The following is a 16,216-nucleotide window of genomic DNA, read 5'->3' as shown; positions in this document are numbered from 1 at the left end:
TGACTTCACAACAAGTGGCTTCACCTTACCTCCCTTCTGTTTCCTCATCTTATTCCCTTGAGGGTTGCTGTCACAACTAACTGAAATGAAGAATGTAAATGTGACGGGTAGAATCTATGGAATATTATGTAGTGGATGCTCAGTGAATGTTACTTCCTTTCCTTCCTCCTCCCTTCTCAGAGGCCGGAGACTCAGCCTGCTTTCCTTTGCTCTTCAGAGCAACCACCACTCTGTCTTTCTTGAAATTCAACTTCCTTCCAGCGTCACTGCAGAGAGACCATCTCCCCAACTCCCCACTTCTTTGATGCCCCCAAATAAGTACACAGGTCCTTTTCATTGAAGGGTTTTACTGCTAGTCATTTGGGGAACAGATGCAGGTTGGGGTGGGGATAACAAGTCACAACACTGGATCATGGCTCCCTGAGGGTTTCCCTTTCATTCCTAAGGCAGGACCTCAGACTTCCTCTCCAGGCCAAGGAGGCCCCTCCTCTGGGAAGGCTGCACCTCCCAGCGTAGTTGGGGTACAGCAGATGGGAACTAGCAGGCCACTGCAGTGCGCCCCAAGCCGTTCATATATAACTTGGAGGACCTCAGACAGTGATGCCCACATTACAGGTACTTCCTCAAAGGCCAGAGGCAGTTCCCCTAATGACAGGAGCATTACTAAGCCTATCCAATTTCTCTTTCCCCCCAAAGAGACGAAGCCAAGACTGAATCCTCTGACTTTCCAAGGCAAGAAATTGGCCTGGAAAGGGGCAAGGATTTTTACTCAGAGTCCCTTCTCAGAACTTGCCGGAGATCCTGGCTTCACAGGCAACAGGAAACCATTCTCCAAAGTGGAATGAAGGGCTTGAGGTCAAGGGGCCAGCAGCGGATCCTAATGATCTTCCTACACTAGGTCATGTCTCTCTCTCCCTCATTCTCCTTCAGCTGGAATCTTTCCCAGCCTGCTCTCCCATGTGAGTTTTCTGGTGGCGGATGAGATTTGAGCTCCGGGAGAAGTGTTTCCCACACAGCGTGCACCGGTAGGGCTTCTCCCCTCTGTGGGTCCTCTGGTGTGCTCCAAAGTTGGAGATATCGCTGAAGGTCCGCCCACATTCGGCGCACTCATAAGGCCTCTCGCCTGTGTGAGTGCGGTGGTGCACCCCAAAGCTGGAGCTGTTGCTGAAGCTCTTCCCGCACTCACAGCAGATGTAGGGCGCCGGCTCAAAGTGGGTCCGGTGATGCACGGCCAGCGTGGCACTCTGGCTAAAGCTCTTGCCACAGATGTCACAGCGGTACGGCCGCTTGCCCAGGTGATCTTGCTGGTGTGTGGTGAGATCCGAGCGCCGCCGAAAGCTCTCCTGACACTTGGGACATTTGTAGTGCTTCTCTTCCAGGTGGATCCGCTCATGCCGGATGCGGTTGGAGCTTCTGGAGAAGCTCTTGCCACATTCAGAACACTTGTAAGGTTTCTCGCCAGTGTGAATCCGCTGGTGTGTTCTCAGGTTGGAGGTATTATTGAAGGTTTTGCCACACTGGGCACATATAAAGGGCTTCTCATCGGCCTCAGGTCTTGGATGAGCAATGGGGTCCCCTGGCTCTCCAGCAGGGACAGTGACTTTCTGCCATGGCTTTTTTGGTTGGGTCCCTTGTGGCCCCTGTGATTGGCTCTCTTGCCCAGGTTCTTTCTCGCCATCGGGGATCTGCAAACCCTCTGAGTCATCCACTCGCCAAGGCTTACCCCGTTCCCCTTCCTCAGGCAGGTTCTGTTCTGGATCCTGCTCCTTCTCGCTGCCCATCTCTGAACCCTGAGAATGAACACAAATGGCCAACACCTTTAATCCTTGGGTCAGGCCAGACCACAGGGAAACTTTTGTTCTATTTGAAGGGGTATATACCTTCCCCATGGAACCATCCATCAGAAATAGGTTCAATTAACTGGAATACTTGCATAGAATGGTTTTACCTACTAACTTTCAAGTGACAAACTTCCACAGATATTTAAAGCTACCAAACCAGAACAAAAAGAAGGCACTGCTTTGTCCACTACCAACAGATGATATTGGTACATCAGTTCAGTTTTTCTGTAAGTTAACTGAAACTCTTTTTATTTTTAATCTTTTTTGAAAAATCTTCCTTAAAAGCATCCATCTAATTGCCTGCTTTCACTATGAACATAATAGAACCTCTAATTATTGAGGCTCTCCTAGTTGTTTACAAGACCCAGCTCTGAATCCTCGTAAGAGTTCTACCACCCTCCTCTCCCCTCCCCTTCCTCAGACCTCAACACAATCCAGCAACTAAAGGGTTAACATGGAAGCCCTCCAAGACCTACTGCGATCTGTTGTGATTGGTCAATAGACACTTCCACTCGCAAACCCCACCCACAGCCACAGGCACGCGCGGGCGCGCGCGCGCGCGCACACACACACACACACACACTCACGTTACACACATAGCCGTACTCACACACCAGACACATTCAGCCACTCTCATATCACTCATACACAGCCACATAGACACATACGCACTGTCCCAGCACACACAGCACACATGTGCGTATCACACAAGTACACCAGACACAGCCCTCCCACATACAAACACATACACGACTACACAATCACACACCATACACACTACTGTTATACTTTCACACCACATACAATCTTACGCACATACACAGCCACATGCTCCCATGCCATGTACACAGATACACACAGACACAGCAACCAGACTCCCCGTCCCACATAGCTACACACACATACACACACACTACCCAGCACAAGGCCTACCAATGCAAGCAGCAGTAAATGCTTGCTAAGCTACACAGACTCCTTTGAGGTCCCACAGCCAAGGACAGGGAATGAGGGGAAGAAAAAAGTACTTCTGATAAGAGGACAGCGTGGTGTTTCCTCCGGGCCTTGAAGAAATACATTCCACAAGGCAGAGCGGGCTGGTGACGATACTGTACAGAGTGAAATGAACAAAGTGATGAGGGAGGGAAGCACAGACTATCACAGGACATTGATGATAGAAAATGAAAGATTGGAAATTCCTTCACGTCAGCAAGTGCTTTTGGAAAACAGCAACACAGAGTGATGGAAGGGGCACTGACTACATTTAGGGTTATAACCCACGTGTGACACATACTATCTTCATAATGCTGCAAATTATTCAACCACTCTGAGCCTCAACTCCCACATCACTAAAATTGTGAGACATACCTACACTGCAGGACTTTGCGTTAGAGGAAATGCCTAAAATATGCTCAGTGTAGTGTGTGCCATGCACTAGTCATTCAGCAAATGACAGCTGCTATCACAGTTGTTAAAGACACTATATCCTAGCCCTGTAGAGAATACAAGAATGAAAAAGATCCTTTATGTGATCTTGTTAGGGAAAAAATGTTTTAATTAAAAAATGGTACAAGACTGTATGTAATCTAAGTTGTGAAATATGAACAGAGCCTCAAATCTCTAAGAAGTGGGGGTCAGCAAACTTTTTCTGTAAAGGGCCCGACAGTAAATATTTAGTAACTATTTGGGGCCATAGGATCTCTGTTGCAACTACTCAACTCTGCTGTTGTATTGCAATAGCAGCCATAGACAATCCATAAACAAATGAGTGTGGCTATGTCCCAATAAAATTTTATTTAAAAGAAAAGGAGGCAAGCTATAGTTTACCAATCCATTAGTTTCTTGTAGAATCTAGATAAGCAATGTGAAAAATAACAGGCTTGCTTCACTTTCAAATATGCAAGTAAATGTCGGAAACAATTTATTCCTTGATAGTCACTGTTTCCTGACCATCCTTTTCAAAATTACAAATCCCTCCCACACTCAGTCCTCCTGTTGCACACTTGTAACATTCCATGTATTTATTATGTCTGTTACTTTATTGTCTGTCTTCCCCTTTTAAGCCATAAGGCCCACGAGGGCCAGTGTCTTTGTTTTCTTCACTAATGTAACCCAAACTTCTAGAGTAGTAGCAGTCAGATAGCGTAGATCCGTAATAAGTACGTGTTGAATGAGTTGAATAAATGAAGGCCAGGCCTATCTCAGAACCTGTTTCATGCTTGCTTGTGTCCATTCTCACCCATTGCCCTCAGCCACCTCTTGATTCCTGCCCACTTCCTCCTTTAAGCCGTCACAGAATCTTGTACTTGCTTTTCTAGTGATTTGCAATGATCTGTTTACATGTCTGTTTCCACTAGTAGTTTATAAGCAACTTGAAGGCAGGGACAGGGTCATTTTGGTAATCTCTCCCCAGCATGAGGTCCAGTGCTCAAATGTTGTTTTGAATGTATGAGTGAATATGATCTTAATTCACTCCCTGCCCATGCCCACTCCATCTAGGGCTCCAAGCAATGAGCTACACAGCCTCCATTCACTTCCAATCCTGCTATTCTGAGAACCTATACTTTACCAAGCTCTGACTCTACCCAGGGCTGAATGCTGGGTCAAAATAAGAGCTGATTTACAATTGTGGTTACCACCCTCAAAGATTATTGTACAGTGCAGTGAAACAGGCTGTGAACTCCAGAAACTGTTGTACAGTAGAAGGTTAAGTGCTGGGGGGACAGGGACTGTGCCTTAGCCACCTTTGTACCCACTCTTTAGTGTCTCGTACTCACCTAGCACATTATACGGGAACCATAACAATAATAGGTAACATTTTTTTAAGTTCATACCAAGTGCTAGGCCTTGGACTATGCACTATAAACGAATCATCTCATTTCATTCTCACAACTTATTTTAGAGATGAAAAACTGAGGCTCAGAGAAATTGTAACTTGCCTAAGGGCACACAGCAAGTGAGTGGCAGAAATGGGACCTACGTCCATCACTCCAAAACCAGTGCTTTTATCCACCACACTAGTATTGGGGGAAGAGAGAGGGAGGAAAGGAGGGAAGGAAGGAGGGAGAGAAGGAGGAAGGAAGGAAGGAAGGAAGGAAGGAAGGAAGGAAGGAAGGAAGGAAGGAAGGAGGGAAAAAACAGTGTCACTGGAGTTCAGATGACACTGGCATGTCTCCTTAAAGAGATCAGGGATGAGCAGCTTCGTGGAAAAGGTGGTATTCAAGCTAGGACTTGCAGGATAGGTGAGCAAGATTGGGACTCACAGAGATGGGAAACCCACTATCTACTGAGAAGACAGTGGCAGGTAAAGTACAGAAGCACTTTCATATCACATTTCAGAGATTTGGGGGAGAAAGGAGCCCATCTGGCTTGTGTTCCCAGGAGGCTCAAAGGTACAAGGAAAACCAAGGGTGGAAGGGATTCAGGCAGCGGAGAAGGGGCTAGGTCTAAAAAATAGCCAAGAAGATGGGGCTAGTCAGAAGCTGACGGCCAAAGGCCTGGGATAGAGGGAAGAGATCAAGTTTGAAGTTGATCTGAAGGGCCAAAGTTCGGGTTCTTTAGAGTCAAGTCAAGAAGTGGTGGGAGGACGTGAGTAGAGGAGCTTGGAAAGAGCTAAGGTGTTGACGAAGAGGGAAGTGTACAGGAGGGCAGGATAACGGGTCAGAGATAGAGGAGGACCAAAGGGGCCGGAGGTCCAAGAAGGTGGTCAGGAGACAGGGCGCAAACGCTGCAATCAGAGGTCCCAGGGGCCCGGGGCCCAAGAGGCTGGCTTGTGTGCTGTGGGTGGGGGGTCGCCTATGGCGGAGTCCGAGGGTACAGGCGTTCTGGAGGGCAGGAGCTGGATTGAGTAGCCGGTGGGCTTGGCACCAGGGGAGTGGGAGAGGAGGGTCTGACCCCAAAGGTGTGGTCAGTGGCAGCGGAGCTGGACTACTTAAAGGCCAACAGGAGACAGACCGGAGGGTAAGGGCTGGGGCCAGCAGCCTGGCGCGCGGGCCGGGAGAGGGGTACAGGGATCGGGGCGGTGGGAATCACAGGGCCCTATTTGCCACTGCGTACGGGGAGCAAAGCAATAGCCTCTGGTTCCTCAAAGAGAGGGAAGGGGCCAGGTTCAGGGTCCCCGCGAAATCGCGTCCTCCTACCCCCACGACCTCGGGCCCAGCCCGGACCCACCTCGCTCCCGCCGCTCGGTCAGGGACAGCGCCGCCTTGGTGGGCCGGGGGAGGAGCCGGAGCCGGAACCCAGATAGGATCCGCCCTGCCTCTCCAGGATTGGTTTCTCAGAATTGTCTTTTCTTTCCATTGGCTACTCTAGCTGCCACAACGCAAGAAATCCGGACAGGACCGCCAATAAGCTTTGAGCCCAGTCGTGGCCTGCTGGGAGTTGTAGTCCTGAGGAAGATCGTAGACGGAGAAATTTGCGAAGTTAGGAAACCAGAGGTAGAGATTGGGTTTCCTCCTAAAGTCGTCCAATTTCCTTCTGCGCTTCAGCGTTAAAAGCCCAACGTGCAGGGAAGTTGTACGATAGATAGAGCTAACGTACATGACCTCCAGTAGGTCATGAAGTCAGAGTGTCTTCTTTTCTTTGAGTTGGTGGCTTGTTGATGCTGTAGACATCTCACGAAGCCTAGAGTCCCGTGCCTCACTCGAGGTTCACAGAGCTTCATAATTTGAAGTTAAAGGATTGTAGAATTGGAAAGGAGTTTAAAGATCAGCTAATCCGATTCCACTTGTCTGAGAAGCTAAACGTTCCCTATCCAAGGAGCCACCTCCAGGTCTCCCAACAACCCGGTACAGGGCTTTTCCCAAGTCCTACGTAGTTAAACCTGACTTGTCATTCATAAATCCTGACTGAACAAGACTACTAGTGCATATCCAGGATTAGGATTTTCTTTTCCAGGTTTCACTTTTTTAAAAAAGTCTAAATGAATAGGTAGGCTAAAATTCTACAGGCTTCTCAAATCTGCACGGTATTTCAATGCAGAGTATTGTCTTCAGAGCTAGATAACCCAGATTTATAATCCCAATTCTACTACCTAGCCATTTGTAGCACCATTTTTCTCCCCTATAAAATCCCTGGCAGAATTGTTGTAAGGATTGAATGAGTTAACACATATCAAGCTTCTGCCTCTACAAATGTCAGAGTTCTCTTAGGTAAGTTCTCTTAGGTGCAGCCGGAGAGAACCATGTAAGTTAGTTTTAAGATTGTGATATTCAGGAAAATATGTTTGAAACTGAATATGGATGAGTGAAATATAAATACCCCACATACGTTATAAGTTTATAAATTGATTTAAATAAAATGCTGAGACAGACTCAGAAATTTAACTGTGGCTTTATTTTTAACTGTGGTTAAAGCTTGCTTGGGTAGATTCAAAGCTGTCTGGAAATCAATCCCATAATGTGTTTTTCTCTTACCAGCCCAAAGCCTTTTCCTACAACTTCTCATTCATGATGAAAATAACAACATGCCAAACAAAGAATACCAAACCTTTATTTAAGAACTGTACAAAGGAAAACTGTACAAAGGAAAAAAAATTCCAGTTGGGCACTGTGGTGGTGAATTTTTTGTATCAACTTTTCTTGGCTACAGGGTGCCCAGATATTTGGTCAAATGTTATTCTTGGTGTTTCTGTAAGGGTATTTTTGGATGAGATTAATGTTTAAATCATTAGCTTGAGTAAAGTAGACTGCCTTCCCTAATATGGGTGGGCCTCATCCAATCAACTAAAGGTCTCAATAGAACAAAAAAGCTGACCCTTCCCCTTGTAAGAGAAAATACTTCCTGCTTGACAGCCTTCAGACAGGAACATCCACTTTTTTCCTACCTTCAAACTCAAACTGAAATATTGGTTATTCCTGGGTCTCGAGCCAGTCAGCCTTCAACCTGCAATTACACCATAGGCTCTCCTAGGTCTTGGGCCTTCCAGACTCAGACAGGAGATAAACCATTGGCTTTCCAAGTTGCTGACTAACCCTGCAGGTCTTGGGACTTGGCAGCCTCCATAATCACATGAGCCAATTCCTTATAATCTCTCTCTCTCTCTCTCTCTCTCTCTCTCTCTCTCCAAACCTCTCTATAGATAGATAGATAGATAGATAGATAGATAGATAGATAGATAGATAGAGATAGAGATGGGTATAGATATAGATATAGATATAGATATAGATTCTGTTTCTCTGGAGAACCCGGACTAATACAGAGTGACAGAGAAAACTTGTGACAGAGAGAAAGAGCCAGTTTCCATTGGGTAGAACTGAGTAACCATCTGCAAACTGATAGTCAATATCTCCAAAAAGAGGCCAGATCACATATGTGGTGTGACTTGAAAGTGACTAGGCTTCTTTCTGCAATCCACACCAAAAAATCAGGTTCATTATTTTATCTTCACACCTGATCTATCAACTTCCTATTTAAAAGCAATACTGTCTGATCAAAGAGTCTGTTTGCTACGCAAGGAGTCAAGTCTTCCAGTACAATGCCTTGTGGAGAAAAACAATCCACACTGGTCGTTAAAACTGCTATTTTTTTTTATCTGGGCCTCTCTGAATCCCAGGCGAGTATTCAAAAGGGCCAGCGCAATAGACTAACTCATCCATGGCTGTCTTTTCAAGGCCACACACAGCTGGGCTGCTGTGTTTCAAGCTGTGCTTCCTACGTCCCTGATTCTGCTCCTGAGGCTTTTCAGGATCACGGCTTCCACATTTAGTGTCCTTGTACCTGTTAGCTTTGAAAAACATGTACGTTAGCTCTGGGTGTCACCAAGCTATGTTGTAAACAGCATCAAGGAAATATAAAAGGATGGCATGTTTTACCCCTCTGGCCCACCCCACCCTGTATTTCAGAAGGAAGAAAAAGGAGTGTGTGATCCAAAACATCTTTACTTTTAAAACACTGGCTTAGCGGGTTAGAGGCCTGAACTAAGAAAAGGGGAAAAACAATTCTTGAAGAGATAAGTAAGGGGTTAGGCACCGGGCCCCATAACTTTGCAACTAAAAGCCCAGGTGCAGGATGAAGTCCTTCTAAATAGCCCCTTGATTGGAGAACCCTTGGACCTCAGTGACCCACATCCAACATCATCACCTAAACCCAATCTGGTTGTTCATTTGGTTTTCAAAAATTCTTCCAGGGCAATGGGAACTTCAAATCCCCAGGAGGAGATAGGATTTAGAACTGAGCCCTGGGAGAAAGCTGGTACGAATGGAAACCACAAAAGGGTATGGATTTAGGGAAAAGAGATGAGATGTTCCAGAATCTGATGTTGGCCCAGGAGACTGAAATCCAGAACAATGGACTAGATGGTCAGGAGAGCAAGTAATAAAGTTACCTCCCTAAAAAGGAGGAAACTCCCGCCCCTGGAGGGCTGGGCCAAGGTCAGAAGGCCAGGACAGGATCATGTCATTGAGAGGGGGAAGCTCCAGTGCCTTAGGGGGCAGTAAGGAAGAGTCCACCTTCAGGGCCATATCTCCATTAGGGCGTTTTTCTTCTGGCTTGGGGATAGTTGGTTCCTCCGGTTTCTGGAGTTCTGAACAGATGACTAAAGGTGCTGTGTTTTTCCCTCCATCATGAAGGCAAGGTTCAAAGAAAGGGCGAAGGGGGCCAGAGAACGTGTGGGTGAAAGTAAAGATGTGGGACTGGTCGGTCACATTGTAGAAAGAGATGACTCCTGCTTCGTAATCCAGGAAAATCCCCACACAGCGCAGAGGCTCTTTCAGACGGAAGGAAGTCTGCGGGGACGTGAGAGCTTCATACTCATTCCCACGGCTCAGTCGCACAAGCCAGTGTCCGTTGGCGGGAGAGGCAGTGACCTTCCCCTTCCTGCTCACTGACTCACTACACACCCCCAGAATCCATTTGGTCTTGTTTCCCACGTATACCTCCCAGTAGTGACAACCATCCATGAAGTACTCGGAGCCCAGGACGCTGACGACGAAATCAAATCTCTGGGGATTGTCGGGCACAGGCTGCCTTCTGTCTCCAAGCGTCACACTCCTGCGGTCCTCAGACAGGAGGAGTTTGGGATGCGCTGTGTCAGGGTCCAGGGTCACCGCCACTGCAGAGAGGCACAGAGAGGTGAGGCTTGGGAAGGCTATGTCTTCCAAGATCTTTGGGTAGCTTTGGAGGGAAAAAAATATCTCTGGGTCTGCAACCCCTGTCATTGGCACTTTTTCAGTTCATGGTCCCCTCCTCCCCCATGTGTACGAGAACCAAAGAAAAGTGTTTTCTGCTTTCTCGAGCTCCTGGTCGTGTGTTAAGTAAAAGCAGAGAAAGTTTTTCATCTGTCTATGAAGCTGCCTTAATCCTTAGGAAATACTGCCTTTGTCTTCCCCAAAGGAATCTAATGTGTGATAATAAACATCGGCTCTGATGTTAGACCCAGAAGCCACACTGGAAGTTTCAGTCGCACCTCTGCCACATGCTAGTTATGTGACCTTGGGCTTGTTATTCATCTCCAAACCTTAGTTTTGTAATCTGTAAAGTGGGAAAACCAGCAGCATGTGTATTGTAGAACTGTTGTGCACATTTGATGAACTAATGCATGAGACAGTGAGTGTGTGACGCTCACTTTGTTAGCCAAAATTACTGCTTATAATTATTATTTTTAAATGTTGATAGAGAGAGAAGGAGTCTTCCTTAAAATTGTGGATTAGGAAGGTCACAGTGGGTCTCCCTCCTTCCCAGTACAGAACACAGGCTCTTTTGGAGAGTTAAATCCATGAAATGCGGACTCTGCCAAGGTGGTGGGGGGAAGCCCCGCCATGAGTGTGAGGCAGGTTTGTGAGTTCTCAGAATGCAAACCAAGGTGACCCGGCGTGCTGCCCTCCAGTGGCCTCCCCATCAGTTCTACTGTACCTGCCTAAGGGAAGACCGTGTGCACAAAAGCGGGGTGAGCAGCTTGGAAAATTGATAAGGACCCCAAAGCAATGAAAGTAACAGATCGTGTACAAACAGCAGCAACAAAATGCAAACTATTTAGGAATAAATTGAAAGAGAGATGTGCAAATCTTTTAGACTAAAACTACGAAACCTTTTGTAGTCTACACTGTTGGGGCATCTGCCCCACCCATTCTCTTCTTCTCTGAGAAGGGAAGAATTAACCCGCAAGAAAACTGATCAGCAGAGAAAGAAGAATGTGGCAGATGTGTAGGCAGATGGCAGCACTGGGCATGTACCCACTTGTGGGATAAGAAGGACTTCCCAAGCCTGCAAGCACGGAGGAGACTACACAGGAAACGATTAATAAATTTGATGACATAAAAATAAAACACTGATCTATCATAAAAATAACACAAGGAAATTAAAATGCAAATGAGGAAATCAGAAAAATAATTTGTGACAAATAGGACAGAGAGTTTCCACACTTTACATAGAAAGAATCCTCACAAATCAAAAAGTAGCCACAATAGGACAGGAGCAGACAAGTCACTGAGAAGAAATACGACTTAGGAAAAATCATAGAAAATGCATAAGAAAATCAAACTGAATATTTATCAGTGCTCTAAAAGAGACATTTTCTAAATCGAAATGTGACCCCCCCAAAAAAAAACCCCCAAAAAACTCACAAAGATTTTTTTAAATGTGCTAAGCCAATCAACAGAGTTGATAAAAATAAAAGAAAGGTAGTCTGCATTCCAAAGGAACAGAGCACTGGGCTCTGAAATGTGGATCGATTTGACTGGTGTCACTTACCAAAGTGTAACCGGGCCCTTCTCCAGCCTGAAAGACATTAAAGGGACTATTAAAGTGATGGAGAAATGGAGACCTCCCAGAGGGTGGGGATCAAGTACTGGGACAGTGCATCTCACCTGAGTTCGCTGCAGCTCTTTTCAACTCTACAGAAAAAGAAACAAGGGGCGTGAGCTATCACTGGAAATATAGAATCAATGGGCAAGAAGTTGGCATGGAAGTTATAAGAACATAGGAAACTTACTCAGTTCACTCCGGAGTTTCTCTAAAGAATAAAAACCGTGTGACAAATGAGAACAAGGGTTTTCACATCCCTATAATGCTCCACACCCATCCCTACCAAATTCCCATAGCAGATCCTCACTAGCAATACCCCATGACAGTGCTTGCAATAGCAATGGCTCCCAGCTGTGAGCCCGGGGTCGCCAGCGATACTGCAGAGGGCCAGCAAATTCCTAAGTGAGCCAAACCTGATCTGCAGACCGAATAAGTAACACATCTCACGTATCTACGTAATGGCAACATAAAAGTATGTAGATGTTGTCAGAGAATATAAATTCATTGAAAACTATCACTGAATTTCTATCAGATTTCCTTATGTATGTTTCCTCAATGTAAAATAAAATAGACATGTCCTATGTCTGAAGATTCATTTTTGTTATAAAGAGGTTCTCGTACGTGGGTTGGTGGAGAAGGCCTACTCCACATGTTCCATTTAAGGAGGATCCATCCACTTTAGGCCCCACCTAAGGGCATATCATGCCTGCTGCTAAAGGGGTCTTCCAGATGGCTTCACCTACGGGAGCTACATCTCTTCTTGGTTAAACGTTTCCCATTTAGAGACTAGGTAAGAGTTGTGTGGGAAACAGGACCAGGGAATATTTGAGAAAAGAGGTTTTTGAGATCCAAGAATTCCCCAACCCCATGGCTTGAAGTACCCAAGCCCCCTCTCCTCTGCCCAGAGAAGTGAAACTGAGACCCCCCCATCCTAAAGCAAAGATGTCTGCAGATGGAGGCTGGTGCCACAGATGAGAAGCAGAACTTACTGAGGGCTTTATGGAGCCTTCCTGAAAAACAGAGAAAGAGACACGAGTGAGCAGATGCTCTGCTTTATCCCTGAGCCTAGGAAGGCTCATCTTACCACTCCATTGCTCCCACCCATAATGGAAAGGATGATGTTCCCATCAGACCCTAGTCCAGTCACATCTACCAAAGGGCAGATGGGGAAATCCAGTGTTGTTTGTGCCACTTTCCCAATGACCAGACTGCCCAGGTCTGTGGTTCCTCCCTCCTTTTCCCTTTTTGCCTGGTTTCACTTCTGCTGTCAGCATGAGTGTTTCTATAGTGTTTCTATGAGTGTTTCTATAGTGTTTATGTAACTGTGTGCACATAAGTGTATGCCTTACTGCCCTTTCATAACCTACTGTTTATAATATCTACAGTGAAAACTAGCTAACGGCCTGGCATTGACTTGTTGACACGGCTTTATTATTCTCTGCAGCAACTCCCCTGAAGTCCTGTGGAGAGATTCACAGAGGAGGGGATTCCAGAAGGTTTGGGGATATGTGGGTATGCTTCATATCCTTCAGAAGAGTACTTGTGGCTTCTCTGGAGGGACCAGGTGGCCCCCATTTTCCCTTAACATTGTCTCTGCCAGATCGCTGAAGTTACACGTTTGAGTCCACTGCCAGAGCCTTGTGTCAAGGGCTGGACATGTGTTAGACATTGGGCGTTGGGGCAATGAAGCTGAGTAGGAGCTTATGGTTTCTTTTTTACCATTCCCACTACCAATAGCTTCCATTTATTATGTCCTGTTGTCATGAGGTAGGCACTGACCCTCAACAGTGTGAGGCGCATATAATTATTATTCCCATGCTACAGAGCGATGGGCGGAGGCTCAGAGGGATATGGAAATTGGCCCAGGTCATCCAATTGATAAGTCACCAAAGCAGTAGGCTTCAAGCCCAAGTCTGTCTGACTCCTAGTCAGAGGCCTTCACCTCTGTACCAGTGCCTTCTGCTCTTGGACAGAACGGCCACAGTGTCCCTGCGGTGTGTACCCCGACACGTTCACCCGCTAGTTAGAGATATAAGGGAGGAAGAGAGGAGATGCCAGAATCATTGCATGTGGAACCATTTCTGAGCCAGTGACTTGCCTTCCCCGCTAGACTTTCAAAAGAGAGAACTCTGCCTCTTTTTTTGTACCCTAGGTGTCTTTTACCCTTCGTGGCCCAGAGCAAACATTCAATTAATGAAGACAAAATGGCAATAAGGGAAAGGAATTCCAGACATTCTAATAGGAGTTGCTTTTTCTTTTTTTAATTGTCTCTTTTAATCCTGAAAGCAATCAGGTGAAGGGATTTATTAATCCCATTTTACAGACGAGGAAACCAAAGCTCAGAGCAATAATGTAACTTATCAAGGTCAGTAAGTGGCAGATGATCTGAGCCAGGTGTCGCTGACTCCATAGCCTGTGACATTCCCATTGTATCACACTGCCTCTCTCAATGCAGAGGCTCTATGGATCCTTGAGATTCTCATACATCACACATGAGCATATTCATATATTTCTAAATAGAATATAGACCTTCTTTTTAGATGATTGGTGCAGCTGAGGAAGGGAGCGCATGACAATCCAGACCTATCAGTTTTTACTATGACCATCCCCTCCCCCACTGCCTCCAACCCTATCACCTATTCATATTGAAAGATAAATTCCAGTGATACTAATGGAGATGTGTATATACATATATAATGTATGTATAATAATGGACTGTCAGTATTTATGTGGAAGGAGAAAGAATATGTTATTTGTCCCCCACCCCTAATTCTATACATATAATTAATTACCTTTTTCTTTTGCATGGTCTGAGAGAAGATTTTCTAGAGGAAGGAAAGTAAAAGAACGTAAGATTCTGTGCCATGACCTTGAAAGGCCCTGATGCAAACTGATTTCTCCTGCTCTTGAACCTGTCCACCTCTATCACCTCCTCCTCCTCCCTGATCCAGGCCCTCATCTGGATAACATACATAGTGCCCCAAATTGCTCTTTCTGGTCTCTTCTCACACGAGAGCCAGAGAGAGCCTTTCGAAGCATGACGGCGATCAGGATATCCCTGCTCACGGCTCTACCACTGCCTTGAGGAGAAGGCCTAAAATCCTTCCATGATCTACAAGGCCTCACATGGCCTGGCCCCTGCCTAATTCTGCAGCTTCATCCCCTGTCACCTTTCCCTTCTCTCCTGCACTGTGTTTCTTTCTCAATCTGTTCTTTTTGCTGCGGATGGTTTTCTGTTCCCTCTTCCCCGTGCCTGCCTGTCCACCAGATCAAACATCACTTTCCCTGGGGACTCCTCTCCTGTCCCCGAACCTTGGTCTTTGTCTTCATAGCCCCCAGAATTTCCATTTGTACAGTCGTAGTTTGACATTTATTTGTGTATACCTCCCTGACTGGACTGAAAGCTCCAGAATGGCAAAAGCTGTGTCCGCTCTTACTCACCATTGTGTCTCCAGCATCTATTACAGTCCAGGGCACTTAGTAGACAATTATCAATTATTTGTTGAATGAATAAAAGCTCGCCCCCACCCAACCCTATTAGGCCTACACAACTCCCACAGAATAAGATCAAGCAATGAGTTCACAGACAAAAATCACCAAACATACTGGAAGGCAAACTATTATAAGAGTCAGCAAAGACCAAATGGCAGGTACAGACCCCCCCACACACACACAATGCTGCCACCAAGGACAGCAGATGTTGGCATTTTTCAGTTACAGAATTTAGATTAGTGGGCACTGGGGACACACAAAAATGAGCAAAACAGAGAAAAATCCCCACCCATCCCAGGACACTTACCTACCTCCATCACCTGTTCATAGAGAAGCTTCTCTGGAGGGAGGAGCGAGAGAGAGATGTCAGCTCAGTGTAAGGAGGGGCTTTTTCTAACAGGTGGAGTTGTCCAGGGACAACAAACTGCCTGAATAGGATTTTGCTCCTTGTCACTTTGGGTGTGTACGATTGGAGAGTATTAAAGGGTCTTCAAACCATGAGAGGGGGAAAGAAGTGTTGGAATATGTGTCTTTCAAGGTGCTGTGCAACCCTGAGATCCTGTGAAATGCAACCATGTTTATCCAGTGGATAGAACTGGATTTCCTAATTAATTAGAAGACTGGCATGATCAATTATTTTGAATTGTCCAAAAGATGAGCATTCACAGATCTTCCCAGGGGCTTTCTGCACTTTCTTTGATCCTTTCTGCAATATGAGTCCCCAGAGCATGGCTCTCCCAGTTTTCTCCCAGCCAACTTGCAGAGTCTCCCACCTATGGATAACCATTATGTCGATGTCTCCTTCCTCCCAGCCTTTTTCTAGAAAAGCCACTGTCTCACTTCCTTCCAAGCCAGGCTCCCTTTCCACGTAGTTACCTTTTGATTTTCTTTGCTTCCAGATGAGGCAAATGCCCGTCACTATGAGAAGCCCCAGGACAGGCAGGATCACAGCCAGAGCCACGACTGAGGAGGAGACCCTCTCTGGACGTGGGGCTGAAACAAAACCACCAATGACCGTTCTCAGGAGGCATCTCAGCGCTTCTCCCAGGCCAAGGGCCCCGCTCAGGTGGGTGATGGCTCAGGCATCCAATTGTCTTCATCACCACTAGGGAGAGACCTCCAGCCAAGACGGGTGAGACTCTTTG

At 46.2% G+C, this 16,216-nt stretch overlaps 2 protein-coding genes across 6 annotated transcripts in view; both read right to left on the bottom strand.

Moving 5' to 3' along the window:
• Window positions 1–330: 330 nt before the first annotated feature.
• Window positions 331–6,073, bottom strand: ZNF691 (zinc finger protein 691). The gene is made up of 2 exons (XM_019751036.3): window positions 6,009–6,073; window positions 331–1,790 (listed from the first exon to the last, which is right to left on the bottom strand). Exon 2 carries the CDS (start codon window positions 1,779–1,781, stop codon window positions 927–929), a length of 855 nt encoding a protein of 284 aa, XP_019606595.1. The 5' UTR covers window positions 1,782–1,790; window positions 6,009–6,073; the 3' UTR covers window positions 331–926.
• Window positions 6,074–7,310: 1,237 nt separating this feature from the next.
• Window positions 7,311–16,216, bottom strand: part of ERMAP (erythroblast membrane associated protein (Scianna blood group)) — a 17,887-nt gene continuing 8,981 nt past the window's right edge. For 4 of the 5 annotated variants that reach the window (XM_074334543.2, XM_088791081.1, XM_019751050.3 and 1 more), the window contains 8 exons: window positions 15,948–16,064; window positions 15,379–15,411; window positions 14,372–14,404; window positions 12,569–12,589; window positions 11,767–11,787; window positions 11,642–11,668; window positions 11,526–11,552; window positions 7,311–9,888 (listed from right to left, as the gene is read on the bottom strand). In XM_074334543.2, coding sequence (XP_074190644.2) covers window positions 9,167–9,888; window positions 11,526–11,552; window positions 11,642–11,668; window positions 11,767–11,787; window positions 12,569–12,589; window positions 14,372–14,404; window positions 15,379–15,411; window positions 15,948–16,064 — 1,001 coding nt within the window. In that variant the 3' untranslated portion in view covers window positions 7,311–9,166. The remainder of the gene's footprint in view (window positions 9,889–11,525; window positions 11,553–11,641; window positions 11,669–11,766; window positions 11,788–12,568; window positions 12,590–14,371; window positions 14,405–15,378; window positions 15,412–15,947; window positions 16,065–16,216) is intronic. The other variant, XM_088791080.1, reaches the window with a different exon arrangement.

The sequence above is a fragment of the Rhinolophus sinicus genome, chromosome 14, assembly GCF_057876585.1.
Source record: "Rhinolophus sinicus isolate RSI-liver-muscle chromosome 14, RSI-T2T, whole genome shotgun sequence".
Taxonomy (NCBI): Eukaryota; Metazoa; Chordata; class Mammalia; order Chiroptera; family Rhinolophidae; genus Rhinolophus; species Rhinolophus sinicus.
Note: the sequence above shows the minus strand (reverse complement) of the source record. Positions and strands in the feature narration are given on the sequence as shown.

Excerpts from the sequence above, each read along its gene's own strand:
- ZNF691 (XM_019751036.3), bottom strand. The coding sequence starts at position 1,781 with ATGGGCAGCGAGAAGGAGCAGGATCCAGAACAGAACCTGCCTGAGGAA.